The sequence below is a fragment of the Macrosteles quadrilineatus genome, unplaced genomic scaffold (genome assembly GCF_028750875.1).
Source record: "Macrosteles quadrilineatus isolate MER2022 unplaced genomic scaffold, UCM_ALF_1.0 Scaffold_17__1_contigs__length_3442018, whole genome shotgun sequence".
Classification (NCBI taxonomy): Eukaryota; Metazoa; Arthropoda; class Insecta; order Hemiptera; family Cicadellidae; genus Macrosteles; species Macrosteles quadrilineatus.
The window spans coordinates 2536629-2550374 of NW_026542610.1; the positions used below are offsets into that span (position 1 = coordinate 2536629).

At 30.4% G+C, this 13746-nt stretch overlaps 1 protein-coding gene across 2 annotated transcripts in view; it reads left to right on the forward strand.

Annotated features, from left to right (window-relative positions):
• The window catches only part of LOC129005182 (lachesin-like), a 302118-nt gene that overhangs the window by 36669 nt on the left and 251703 nt on the right, over window positions 1–13746 (forward strand). Inside the window, exon 1 of one of the 2 annotated variants that reach the window (XM_054434011.1) lies at window positions 11739–11840. The exons of the other annotated variant lie outside the window; for it this stretch is intronic. Coding sequence (XP_054289986.1) covers window positions 11774–11840 — 67 coding nt within the window. The 5' untranslated portion in view covers window positions 11739–11773. Of the gene's footprint in view, window positions 1–11738; window positions 11841–13746 lie in introns of those variants that run through there. 2 annotated transcript variants of the gene reach the window in all.

The following is a 13746-nucleotide window of genomic DNA, read 5'->3' on the forward strand; positions in this document are numbered from 1 at the left end:
AGTTTGAGACTATATATTTAGAGCTACAAAAGGTTTTGGGCCAAAATCACTAAGTACGGAATTATCCTAGACAAAAGGAGTTGTAATTAGATCAATTTAAATCCAAGAGTATTGGTTAAAGAAGTAAAAGGCTGAGATAAATGCATTCTACATTCTGAAATAACCCTTCATATAAATGTATAAGTAAAATATTTTCATGACGTTTTGGTTGTATTGCATTAAGAAACATTAGTGATGTTGACGCAAGGTAATCCTCAAGTAAATAACCTTAAACTTTTAAATTGCTTTATTATTCACTATACAGGAACATAACTTAAATGGGCTCGGCTAAACTTGATTGAAGTCAATTTAAGTTCGATTAGGTCGTCAAGTTGCGGTTAGAAACCATCTTTGTTGAAACCCTCAAGTCGACTCAAGATTAAACCTTACCACAATTTCCTTAGTCGTAAATACCATTGGCCATTAAAATGAGTGTATTGCATGCTGTTGATATAAAATTAAATCAGTCGTAGAGTAATAAGAGTGACCTTGCAGTTTCAATTCACTTATGGACCATTTATCAATGTTTATTCTTTACAAAAATATATTGAATTTTCTAAACATTAAGCTGAAAGTACAAATTAATTCAAATAACACTATATATTGAAACTGTTTCCTTACAAGACGGTAATTGCATGTAAAGGTAAGTGGTGATAGATTTTGATTGGACACTAATCATTATCAGACCAAATAGGCGAATGGCAAGAATCTAAATCGCGTCCCTTATATACAAAAGTGAATTGGCTACCTGCCAAACATTAAGCTATTGTACAAGTCTTGTCATCTTTCTTGAAGGCTATCTTTAATTTTGGTTAATGCCCTACTTAACTGGTACTACAAATACTAACATTGGATATCCAAAAGATAAATTATATATATTGTAACATTCCCACGCAAATGTGTACACAAAAGATAAATTAGAATTATGCTAGAGGTGAAATAGTTGAATGACAAATCATTGACCTAATAAAAAGCTGGGAAAGAAAGATAATATTCGGTAAAATTTGTTAAAGTGTACGTTTTGAAAGCCATCATTACCATGTTCACAGTTTTAGGAGTATATGGACGTTCTTTTAAGGAAATATAAACCTAAAACATTTGTAGTGTGGCCTAGCATACACCAAAAAGAGTTTTAAATATTGTTAAAATATATTTCATTCATAGTTCACATCATTCGGTCGCAAAATTACTTTTAAAATTACATCTGTACAAAAGTATTGTATTGGAATATTCTGGCTAATTATGTTGGTGCATTAATAGTAATTTGTTCATAGCGTGGCGCAATGTACATCAGTGGATTGTACAATAGTTTTATTACAAGGGTGTAAATATTTCGTTAATTATGTTCTACCTGATTGGTTAATGTGATACATAAAAACTGTTCGTGTAAAAGCTAATTATATAACTATGGAAGTTATCATGTTGTTTTATAGCTATAGTTATTTTTTTATAATTTTGGACTATGGTCTCTGGTTCTAATAGTTTTTCAAATCTTTAGATAAATTTGATATTTTAAAACACAAATACTTATTTAATATTTTATATCTAATTTTCAAACCCCGACAATCTTTTTCTCTGCATAAAATTGATTTAGACAAATATGATACATCATAATTTTCCTTAATGAATTACGTGAGTTAGAGTAAGTAGATAAGTTATTTAGATTGGAAATAAAAATGCAATACATTTAATTATGCGGCGGTTTGAAACTTTAACTAATATCAATGTTATGTTAAGCTTTTTCAAATATTATTTTTCAAGAATAAATGGTTTAAATTCTTTACATAATAAACCTTATATTCACAAAACGCACATTATATACTATATAATATGTTCTATTAATAACTTTAAATCAATTATCTTTTGCAAAAATTTTAATTATGAAATAGAATTTAACACTGATTATTAGAAAACTCCTGAATATTCCTTAAACAGTGGCAGTATGTTTTTAACTAACTTTTTACCTATGAAACTGAACATAACCCAAAATCTATTTTTAATGTAATTTATAATAGTTTAAACTTATTTTTACTTAACTAGAATAAGAGGTATTTATTAAATACGTAAAATATTAATCGTTTACTTAGATATATATATATGACACACACACACACACTTTGTATTACGCACAATTACTTATCTAAGTTTAAATTAGTTCCTACAGTAGTGAAACCTCTTCAATGCTTATACCATTATTATGATCTTTCAGTTCCTGAAATGCTAGTGACTTTTGTTTAGGCTACTTACATTAATAAATGTTGAGTTGTAACTTCCATGATAGCTTCACAAACTACTCAACTACCAAGTTCTATTTCGCTTATTTCATACATTTAGCTGTTTTAGTCGATTGTTTTTAACCTTTTATGGGAAGGTTTTCCTAACATTAAGTAGCTAAAAGTTGTAAATCTTTTTTAACGAAACAGACACACAATTAATTGTTTTCCTAATGTTATTCAACAAAAACTAATGCATGTATTATAATATAATACAAATAATTTGATATGATGAAGCTAATGGCCTAATACTACTTCTTGTAAAATCTGTAAACTTCCTCAAGTTTGTTAGCAAAAGAGTAGGTTTAGATTAGGCATGAATCAAGTAAACTAATATTTAAAGCAGGCTATTTTTGATATTAACTAATTAATTTGATAGGCCTACTAGCAGTATTGGTTAGTTTTAGGCAAAGAAGAAAGAAGTGTCCACATATTTTTCTAAACCATTGTATATAATAAAGAGGTTATTACAGCTATAGACATATTAAAATAAGGTATAAATATGTCAATTAACATTGTAATAAGCTTACGTTTTCTCGATAGCAAAATATGCATTTCTTCAATTAGGCATTTATTTGAGAACAATATATGTTGATCCAAATCTTTTTAACTAACTTTGTAGTGATTTTCAGTAGTAAAATGTCGCCTTTTAAACATGATTTTGATTGAGTTTCTGCCAAATAATCATATTTAAAAGTAAAAAAAAAACAAAAAAAACATACACATTAATAAAAAAAGGTGAATCTCCTTGCTAAATAAGGGTTTTCAACATTTTTCTACAATTTGACTTAGCCTATGTATAGTTAAAATACTTTAGTAAATATATTCACTTTGTAGATTATAGAAGCTGGACCAGTAAACAACTTGTAAACAGATCAACAAAACACTATGCAAGAGTTTCAGAATAATCCCCTTGGATGTGGATGTCATATTTCGGCTATAAATATGTTAAATTGAAACGCTGGATTGTGTGAAACCGCTGGTCTTCAATTTTTCAAATTGAGTTGAAAAAATTTAAAGATAATGTTTTATATTATAATCTATAAGCTGAATCTCTGTTCCTAATAGTTTAATAAGCTAATTAAGATAAATGTCAATCCAAAATAGCATGAATGTAAGCACAGAGTCTAGACAGATAAAGGTACCCTAATAGGTAACCTTTTTTATAATCAAAGTATCCACACTTAGGTGGACTGGACGATCAGAAGAAGAAAATGAAATGTTTTTATAATGTCAGCATTTAATTTGGTATTTGCTTCAGCCACTTATAGGGACTCAAGCTCGTTAGACAGACAAATTATTATTCATCGATCAAACCAATAGGTTCAGTCGGTCAAGAGACAGAGTGAATTGTACGACTTGATTTGAAACAATGATTCATTAAAGGGAATCCAAGATTATTAGGATTGTTAAGTTTACAAATCATATCCAATATCTATTTGTAGCATTATTAAAAAGTTTTGAAAATTACTAATTTAGCGTTTTGTACATACTTGTATAAAAACCTGTGCACGTCGTATCAGTATACTAAATGTTATACTTCTTCCCTCGCATTGTTTAAAATATATTAATTTAATCAAGATTTAATTATTTTACCCTTCTTCTTTCTTAATAAAAAAACCCTGATTTTCATGCTTTAAGCAAAGAAAAGTTAAAATTTATTATATTAAACAGTTGTATTTAAAAAGTAATAAATGCGTTAATATTAATCATTTTAAAGATTTTTTTTTGCATCCTATCCATGAAATCATAACTTAAAGAGGTGTGTAAAATTTTATTTTTGTGTGTAACTTAATTAAATATGATTAGGCTCGATTATGCCTTCAAGTTGTGGTTAGGTTCAATCTTTGTCAGAACCTCCAAGCCGGCTCGAGATTAAGTTGTTCAGCAAAATAATGTAGATAATGATTGAAACGGTTTCTTCTTTATGGTACAATTTCGTGCAAAAAACCATAATTACAGGATGGCACAGGCTGAAAGCTGTAAATATGTAATTCAGTCCAATTCAAACTAACAAAGGCTATAAATATAAAAATGCTATTGTAAGTGACAACAGAAATCTTACAACAATAATAAACCTAATATTAAATATCTGATTAAGGTCTAAAAAACGTCATAAACACTACCAAAATAGCCTACCTAGTAGTATTTATTTATTTATTAATTTATTTCCTCTCAACGGTTACACCATTTTACAGCGAATATATGGTATGTTACATGTTGTATCTAATAAGCCACAAAATATTGAGCAACAGTAACTATTCTAGTAATAAATATACAATAAATAACAAATAATATAATAATAACAAAAGCATAAAGAGATTTAAACACATTAACAATAATAGTATCAACAATTTTGACTAGATCAAGTAAGTGTAAGTGATTGATGTTACAAACATGGCTGATATTGACAAATAAAACAATGACGAAATGAAAAGAATTAAATTGTAGGACACTTTATTATGTATGAAGCCTGACTACATTGAGAAACAAGAAACAGTTGATGACACAGAGATACAAAACAACAGCAAAACAACAACAACAACAGGTAGATAATAAAATTTGAAGTTATGTAACTAGTGACTAGATGGAATCTAGTATTATAATTCTAACAAAAGTGATGGAATTTAGCCCCGCCCGGAGGTTCAACAGTTAGTAGGACTGCTGTCAGTGGACACGGTGAGGACAAATGGACCTGTATGTCACATTACATCCAGGATATTCTCTGTCCAACAGAGTAGGGTTTTTTTGTGAGTAGTCTGTGATAGATTCAGGAGTCTTACACTACAGGCTGGCTACCTGTGTGCGTAAAAGCATTTCCCTCCTCTGCCTAAAAAAAAAAACAAGAGATGGAATTTGCAGGCACTTTCGTAGTATACTAAGGCCACCCTTTTACAGCGCGCTGTGGCGGATAGGTTCGGCTGGGTTATCGTATTTTTTTGTACAACTCATCTGGTATCGTTCAACGAAACGAGAAAAATCCTACAAACATATTTATGCTAACCCAACCTAACCTAACCGCAACAGAGTGCTGTAAAATAAAAGACCTCCGTATAATACGAAAGTGTACTTTACAGAAAGCAATAACAACAACATTAAATCATAAAATGCCAACGAAATAGACTCTGGTAATTATGATAATAAACCATGGACTTCGTAGAACAACATCAGGCATAAAATAATTTTAATTAATTTAGTAATTAATTGTCAAGTGTAACTACCGTATAAATTAAATTACACTACACTCGGTCTTAGGATTACTTTTAAAATGACCTTTGGAAAAAGATATTGTACCCGTAAACACAAACTACATAAATATACTTTTATATGATTGTATAATGTATTCAATTGCCTATTAAAATAGCCCTAGTTGAACATGTTGGTAGCCTAATGGGTATGTGTTTATTGCGTGGCTCATTGCACAATAATGGGTTGTACAGTCGTTTTTATTACAAGGGTGTAAAAATTGTCAATAGTTCTGTGCATTTATGTTGTTTTGTATGTTACATAAACCTCTTAGTAATGAAAATCTAATTATATTTTCTGTGAAGTATAATCATCACTAGTTATAGACAAGAGGTCATATTTACCTATATTATTCTATAGTTTCGTTGTTTTAAATGCTATATTTATTTGCAAATAGATTACACTGAAATTTGATAAATGTTATTATTATTTGCTGATAATTTATTTGTATGATTATTCTGATTTATTATTACTATTTTCAATAGCCATCTGTTGGTCAGTTAGATTCAACAAATAACAAACTATAAAAATCCCCAGTGATTTAGTTAGAAAATAATAAAAACATATTTTTAAATGTGTTAGCAACAAAAACAATAATATATTTATTGTTGTTAATTCTTTAATACCCTTTTAGCATTTAACGAAATACTTAATATTAAACAATAGAGTTAAATGTAGTTTTGTTTTGGAATTTTCACCCCTTTACAAACTCACCCCTTCAGTTCTAACAGCATTTATAATTTAGTTTTATTACATATTCTTGTGACGGTATTATACAGTTTTTCCCGTGCAAAATAAAGATGATTTTATTTGATTTGATTTGAACTCGTTTGTTATTACAGTGTACTCATAAAAAACCATATTAAGTATTCAACTATTCAAGGATAATCGTAGCAATTATATTTGAAAACAAGAAAGGTCAGAACAAGTTTCGCAATAGAATTCCAATGTTTTTCTCCAACAAAATAATGGTGAATGTTAACAAGAAATGTAAAAATTATTACTATTGGTTTCTTTACACATTATACCAAACAAAATGACAAAACAGTAGTTAAATTAAATAATACATTGAACTTTATAAATTCTATCAGTGTTTAACATGTAAATCGGTAATTCTCTATTTAATTTCAATTATAAGCTTAATATTAAACATAATCGCTCATAAAATATAAAATTAACTACTTTAGTTGTGTTATTCATGCCAGTTATAAATACCTCAAGATAGTATCACCGTTTGAAAGCTGCTTCAATAATTGAATGGCCAGTAGCAACGGTCTGATGTTAAAATAGCGATAAATAATTGAACTGCTTCGCAATCTACTTAGCCAATAAAGTCCTTTGGAGACTTTTTTTGCATTGTGTGTTTTTATTATTATGTTTAAGATGTTGGCAGCCATTTTTAACTGCATTTATCCGTCCACATGTGCTATTGGGCTATTGGCCTGTGCGTGGAACGTATCCAGCAAAGCGACGGGAAAGCTGGTTCAGTGCAAGGGTGAACTGTACTGATAAAAAGTATTTGCAGGTACCATGATTTGAACCCACGACATCTCTGACTTGGGCCCGAAGTCCGTGATGCCACCGACTCACCAAGAAGCTTGTTTCCCATAAGTGATTTTTGTTGTTGTTTTACCTTAATCTTTTTACGTAAATATTATGGTGCTTCTGGAGCTCAAACGGTGTCCCCGCGAACTTCGAATACAAGGCAGTAACGTCGTGGGTTAAAATCCTGGTCACTGCTACTACTTTTTTTTAAGTAAAGTTAACCCTTGTACTGTACCAGCTTACCCCTTGCTTTGCTGAATACGTTCCACGGACAGGCTCTAGTGGCCCATATGGAAGAGCAAATGCAAGGTAAAAAAGATACCAACGTGTTAAAGAACGAAATGCTCTAACAAATCTTGTAAAGAACGAAGTGATCACGTAATTTAGTTCAGCAAATTTATTCAATGATTAGTTTGTACCTTGCACAATCCCTTGGTCTTCTGAGACTTTTCTATATAATTGTACTAGTTTTACAATTCAGTAAACTTAACTGTTGGTACATTGCGTTTGTTGGTATAATAACATAATATACATAATAAAGAAATATGTTTGTAAAGATGAAACTTAACGTTTGCAAATTTGCTTAGTCTGTAAATTTGATATAACGGGGGTATTTTTCTTTTACAATTTTCACCCCGTATTAAATTGGAATACAGTTTAAATAGACAACATTAAACATAAGCGTACTTTTTCTATTACGATTCGACTTTGTAAAAAAAACTTTAGAAACCAAATAAAAATGACTATCTTTTGTATTATCCTTTATAAAATTATAGTTAATCTTTCAACTACAAAAGTGTACGATATTTATGAATCAATTTCAATAAAATTTTTATTATTTAAATATTATGAGTTAATGTTTATACTATTCATTAATATTTTAAGGATAAAAATCGATATAAAATGCATAAACAAAACTATACAATTTGACATTTTATTCTAAAAATTAAACATTTGGCAAATATGTCATTTTAGGTAAGTTTTGTCAGTTACGTCTCCTTCATTTTTATCGAAACAAAAAGATCACCTAAAAGGTACCTACAAGGTAAAAGAGCTTTTATTAATATACCGAAATCGTACAGGTCTTGATTACATTGCAGGGTAAGGACTGTACCAGGAAAAAGCTGGTCACTAGATTAACAAAACACTATTCCAGAGTTTCAGAGAGATTTAATTATACTGGTGTATTATTAACATCAGTTATAACATGATTTAAATAATACCCTAGATTGTATAGCTTTTAATGTTTGATGTTCTGACTATGCAACAATGCATATCTCTGGATCAGTAAGAATGTAAATAAAACAGCGATACTAATATATAAACTTGTAAGTATAAAGCTTGTTACAACTTTAGACAAGTCTTTAAATTGTCAAAAAGTTATACATTTTTAATATATTTTTTAATTTCAATACGTGCAAAAAGATTGTTATCCAAAACTTCACATGGTTACAACATGTATAGTATAACAATCTTTCGCATAAAAAAATGTTCAATCTAATTATATACGGTGTTCAAAGAAGACAAAATCTCATACACTGCTCAAACTGGTACTTTTCAATCTAGGGATTTTTAACTGAGTCATTCGTATTTTCCACCTTCCAAGTTTTAGCCTTATTCATAATTTTGTGGCAGGTTTATTTATCTGAATATATATTGCTACATACACTTTTTTATAAGCAGATGCAATGAACAATAGGTTCGCCAGCATAATGTGTTCCCAGTTTTACAGTTTTCGAACCTTATATTTTAGTTTCAAATGGTAATTAAAGGACAACGTAAAAAAATTATATCAGTTCACCGTTCTGAACTCAATCCAATCTGAAAATTGATAGTATTTTTTTAGGACAACAATTTCCATGCCATTTCTATTTCAATCCATGTGTTGGATTATTTTTTTTACTTTTCATTGTAATCCTAGATAAATTCTTATCTAGTTTTCTCTTAAAATTTAAGCTAGGTGTTTTTGTCTGGTAGGCTATTTTTTACTCACCCTTTAACATTAAACCGTTAGGGGTGATATCAGGAAAACGCGGAATCCAGTATGTTAGCCTTGTGTTCTGTATCTGGTGGTCAAGCATTTCCAAAAATAAGTCTAAATCTATGTATATGAACAAACTGGGTGAAAATAATAGGTTCAAACAAAATTTGAAAACGTGGCCAATACAAATAACAAAAATAGATAAGAATGGTTTTAGTATTACTGTAAATTGTACCAATTGTCTGTCGATACTCAGTATAATTATTGAAAGGGACCGTATTTATATAGCAATTAATTTCAATTCACCAGTTAAGCCTGGCCAAGAAGCAATTTAAGCACAATAGTCAGCGTCAAAATTGGTATTGGCTCCAGACACTTCTAAGGGCTTAAGCTCAATGAAGTCTGGGGACCAAATTAATACATCTGTCAAACTAATAACCTTAGGTGGTCAATAGACAGATTGAATGGCACGACTTGATTTGAAACTGTGATTACTTCCAGACAACCAGAGATCAGTTTGATCTGTTTGTAGGCGTACAAACAGTATTTATTAACAATTGAGGAAACGTCTTCAAAGTTTAAATATTTACTCCATAATTCAAATTTTTCTTGAAATATTCACAATTCTCTTTTGAATGATTTACCAGATTAAAAAACATCATATGTTTCCTGTAATCTTCAAATTTGTTTAAGTCATTAACTTAATAGAATCTCAACCCCCTTTTTCCATTTGTTTTATTGAGCTGCTAACATTATACAATTACGACTTTTGTATATAAATCTAGAATGTTTGACCTTAGATAATTTTACTCAGGATTTGATCATATTTGAAAGAGACAGTAAATTCACTTACTTCAAGTGGTGAAGGTGATCAATTCACCTTCACATGTTATAATTGTAAGTGACTTATAAGAAAGGATAACTGTTATTAAGCTTTAAAGGGTTCATCGTATTTTATTTTATTCTCTTCTGATTAAATCTCAAAGGAAAATACAAGGTGACAAAAAGGAACCGGACGTTTTTAAAACAACTGTTACATTGTTGTCAAACGTGGTAGGAAGATTGAGGTTATGTCATTACCTTCAGTGAGGCTTGCCATTTTTGTTGAAATGGCTCAGTGGACCGTAGACCATCGCGTTTTCGCATACGATACTTTTGTCCAAAATGGCGAATCCGTCGTCAAAACCCATCGGGAACGTCGTCAACATTTTAATATTGAAGGCAATGGAACAGTTAGAAGCCAAAGCACGCTATTAATATGGGTTTCAGGGTTCCGAAAAATTGGAATATAACAAGATAGAAAGCACTATTCCTTTTTATAACTCCACAAACATCGCCAGATTGAGAGCAGCATTGATAAGAAGTTTAAGCAAGTCTGTGCGAAAACATGCTCGAGAGCTGAACATGAACCGCAAATCGTTAAGGAGAATTTTTTGAAAAGATCTTAAGTTTCATCTTTATAAAATACAGGTAGTGCAGAAAATTAAAATTACTGACTATTATAAACGAGTAAACTTTGCATCGCGAATGCAAATATTGCTTAACGACGAGCCGAACATGATATTTTTAATGAATGATGAAGCCCACGTCCACCTTAATGGTTCGGAAAACATACAAAACTTCCGTTACTGGTCCAGTCAGAATCCCCATAACATTCATGAGAAACCTCTACACTCTCCTACGGTTACAGTTTGGTGTGCAGTATCTCATTCCTGTGTTATTGGGCCACATTTTTTCGCTGTGTTCACATGTTGAACATATTCCTCCGTCAAGAACTTTGTACACGTCAAATAAACCGAAGAAGGGTTTATTTTCAACAGGACGGTGCTAAGCCCACACTGCAGACCAATCAATGAGAGTCTTGAGGCAAATGTTTCCTAACAAGGTGATTTCTCGCTTTGGTGACATACCGTGGCCGACAAGGTCACCTGACTTGTCCAGCTGTGATTACTTCCTTTAGGGGTTTCTTAAGGAACGTGTTTATGCTCACAAACCACTTACTCTAGAGGATTTGAAGTTGGAAATCAAAGAAAAGATCAATGGCATTGAATAAGAACTCCTGATCATAGTTTCAGATGATTTTCAGACCAGAATGAACATTTGTAGAGAAGTAAATGGCCACCGTAGCGTGCAGTCATAAAAAATGACTGTTTGGTAACAAATGGCAAATGTTTACCTAACTATGTACAGTATTAAAACCATTCTATTTCTTTTAACTACTGTGAACAAGTTATTTAAAGAAGTCTGGTTTCTTTGCGTTACCCTGTATTAGGATTTTCAGGCATTTAAAATGAAGAATGTAAACCCTGAAGATATTTTTTATATTAATTCATGATATAATATAGCAATGTTGAACAGAAAAAAAGCTTATGAGTATAATTTTCACCAAATTTTGCGTTATTTATAGTTTTGCCTTAAATATGTAGTTTGAAATAATACATATATGCGGAGTTGGTTGATCAAATAGTTCAACTACACCTTATAAACTGGTAATTAATACTATAATACTTCAACCAGTGAATGAATGAAATAAAAATAGCAGTTGAATGAAGCGCCGCCAATGGTGACTTCTGCGCACCGTTCTGCGCAGTCCGCCCCCTCGTGACTTAGTCTACCGCCAGTCGTTGAGTGAGAAGGACGTGTGAACTCCCGCGTTGAGATTCGTCGTGGACATGGCTTGTTGATCAGGATGTCTTGCGTCACTGAATACCAACTTGTCCTTCTGATTCTTCAGATCGGCGTCGTCCTGTGTCAAGGTAATTTGGTATTTAACAAATAGTTAGATTAAAGTGTGCATTTAAGTCCTGGTTTTAAGTCTTAGAAATATGTTTACATGATCATTAAAAATAGTACGTTTAAGAAAAATAATAGATAATTTCACCCAGGTGTTTGTGCGTGGATAAAAAAACACAAACTTACATCATAATTTTTAGTTTCCTGTAAAAATCTAAGTTATAATTTATAAGTAACACGTATTTAGGTCTTTAGTATGTTGAATTATTATTTAAATTTAATCAAAACATCCTTTAAATAAAAATAAATACATTAATCTTCTATTATGGTTAACGGTAGTGTCCTTTTCAGTCAGTGTACTAATGTGTTTGTAGGTAAGCATTTGAATGTGCACTAGGTATAATTTACCAAATATGTGGATTAAACATGACTACCTACCATAGCATTAGTTCCTACCAAAACAACTATTTGTAGTACTAATATAGAAACTACATATTCAACAAAACCAATGTAAATAACAGCTGTATCCTACAAGGTAGTTAGAAAATGTTAAGATTTGATTGTTTACAATTTAAAATTAAATATATATGTTAAACTGAAATTTTTAACTAGTTATGGATGTTTTCTTTTAGTTAAACACCTTAAACATGTGTTTAAGAATATAAACTAGTTTTAATAATATATGAAAGTAGACTATATAGGTACGATTAAGTATGAAATATAAATTGAACATTGGAAAATTATGGTTTCTTAAAGGTCAGTTAAATGGTCATACAACGTTTTTACCAGAAGACATAAAGCCACTTATGAAACAGACTCGTTATTGCATTGCTCATTGCATTCGATTATTATAATAGTTTTACATACTTTCAAGAGCGACGGGTATTCTTCAGCATATTTTTTTTTAAACAGATTATAATGTTGTTGATCACTTTCCTGAAGGTCGAGTGTGAAATATTGTATAAAATTCCACTGACACAATGATGATTATTTCCAACAAAGTTTTGTAGAGACAGTTTTTACTCTCAAACAGTAAACATTTATTCCTACCTGTATTTGTTTATGACGATAGTTTTTATTACATATTTCATAAATACTTTTAAAAATATAATAATCTATTCAACATATTTCATTGTATGGTTCTAGCTGCTGACGGGCTTTCTTAAAAAAATATTAGTTAAGAGTGAATTTATTACGAATTCAATTGTAAATAAAAATATAAGAAAATAATGAATGAATTATTTGCAAGTGCAAATACTATTACTTAAATATTTCGAATTTTCCAAAATAAAAATATAAAATTCAATGCTGGCATATTTCTAGATTTTTCGTACGATGGGTAAGAACTATGATAAATATGTTAGTTTAACACTATCTTACTATTTCAATACTCCCATTGTTATTTTTACAATACTAGAAAATATTTGGTTATAAATATTAAAACGGGTAAAATGATTGTTTAGTATTCATTTTACCTGCAGAGCAATAGTATAAGGTTGAAACAGAAATTCAATTAAAATAAAATGTAAGTAGATAAACAATTCGACAAAATTAACTTACTGCATCGGAAAAATCTACGAATTCTGTAAAATGATTTTGTTTGTTTATTAATTTAATCCCTATCGCATGCGTGGAAAAAACGTTTTGTTAAAATAACAAAAACGAAATTTTTCACTTGCACCGCTTGGTTGGTTGTCAGTGTGGTGTAAAAACAACGGTGACAATTATTTGAGAGTTTGTCTGGAAAAATAAACCATTTGTTACAAAAAGAACATCGTAAAAATATTCAGCTCCACTGATCAAAGTTTATTTTGGTTTAATCAACAGACGAAACAACAGTATCTCGAGGCTGCAAAACTTGAATAAACAAGCCTTGAGTTTACTTTCGTTGCTTACTCGCCATATCAATCTCGTGTTGTTTTATTTGAT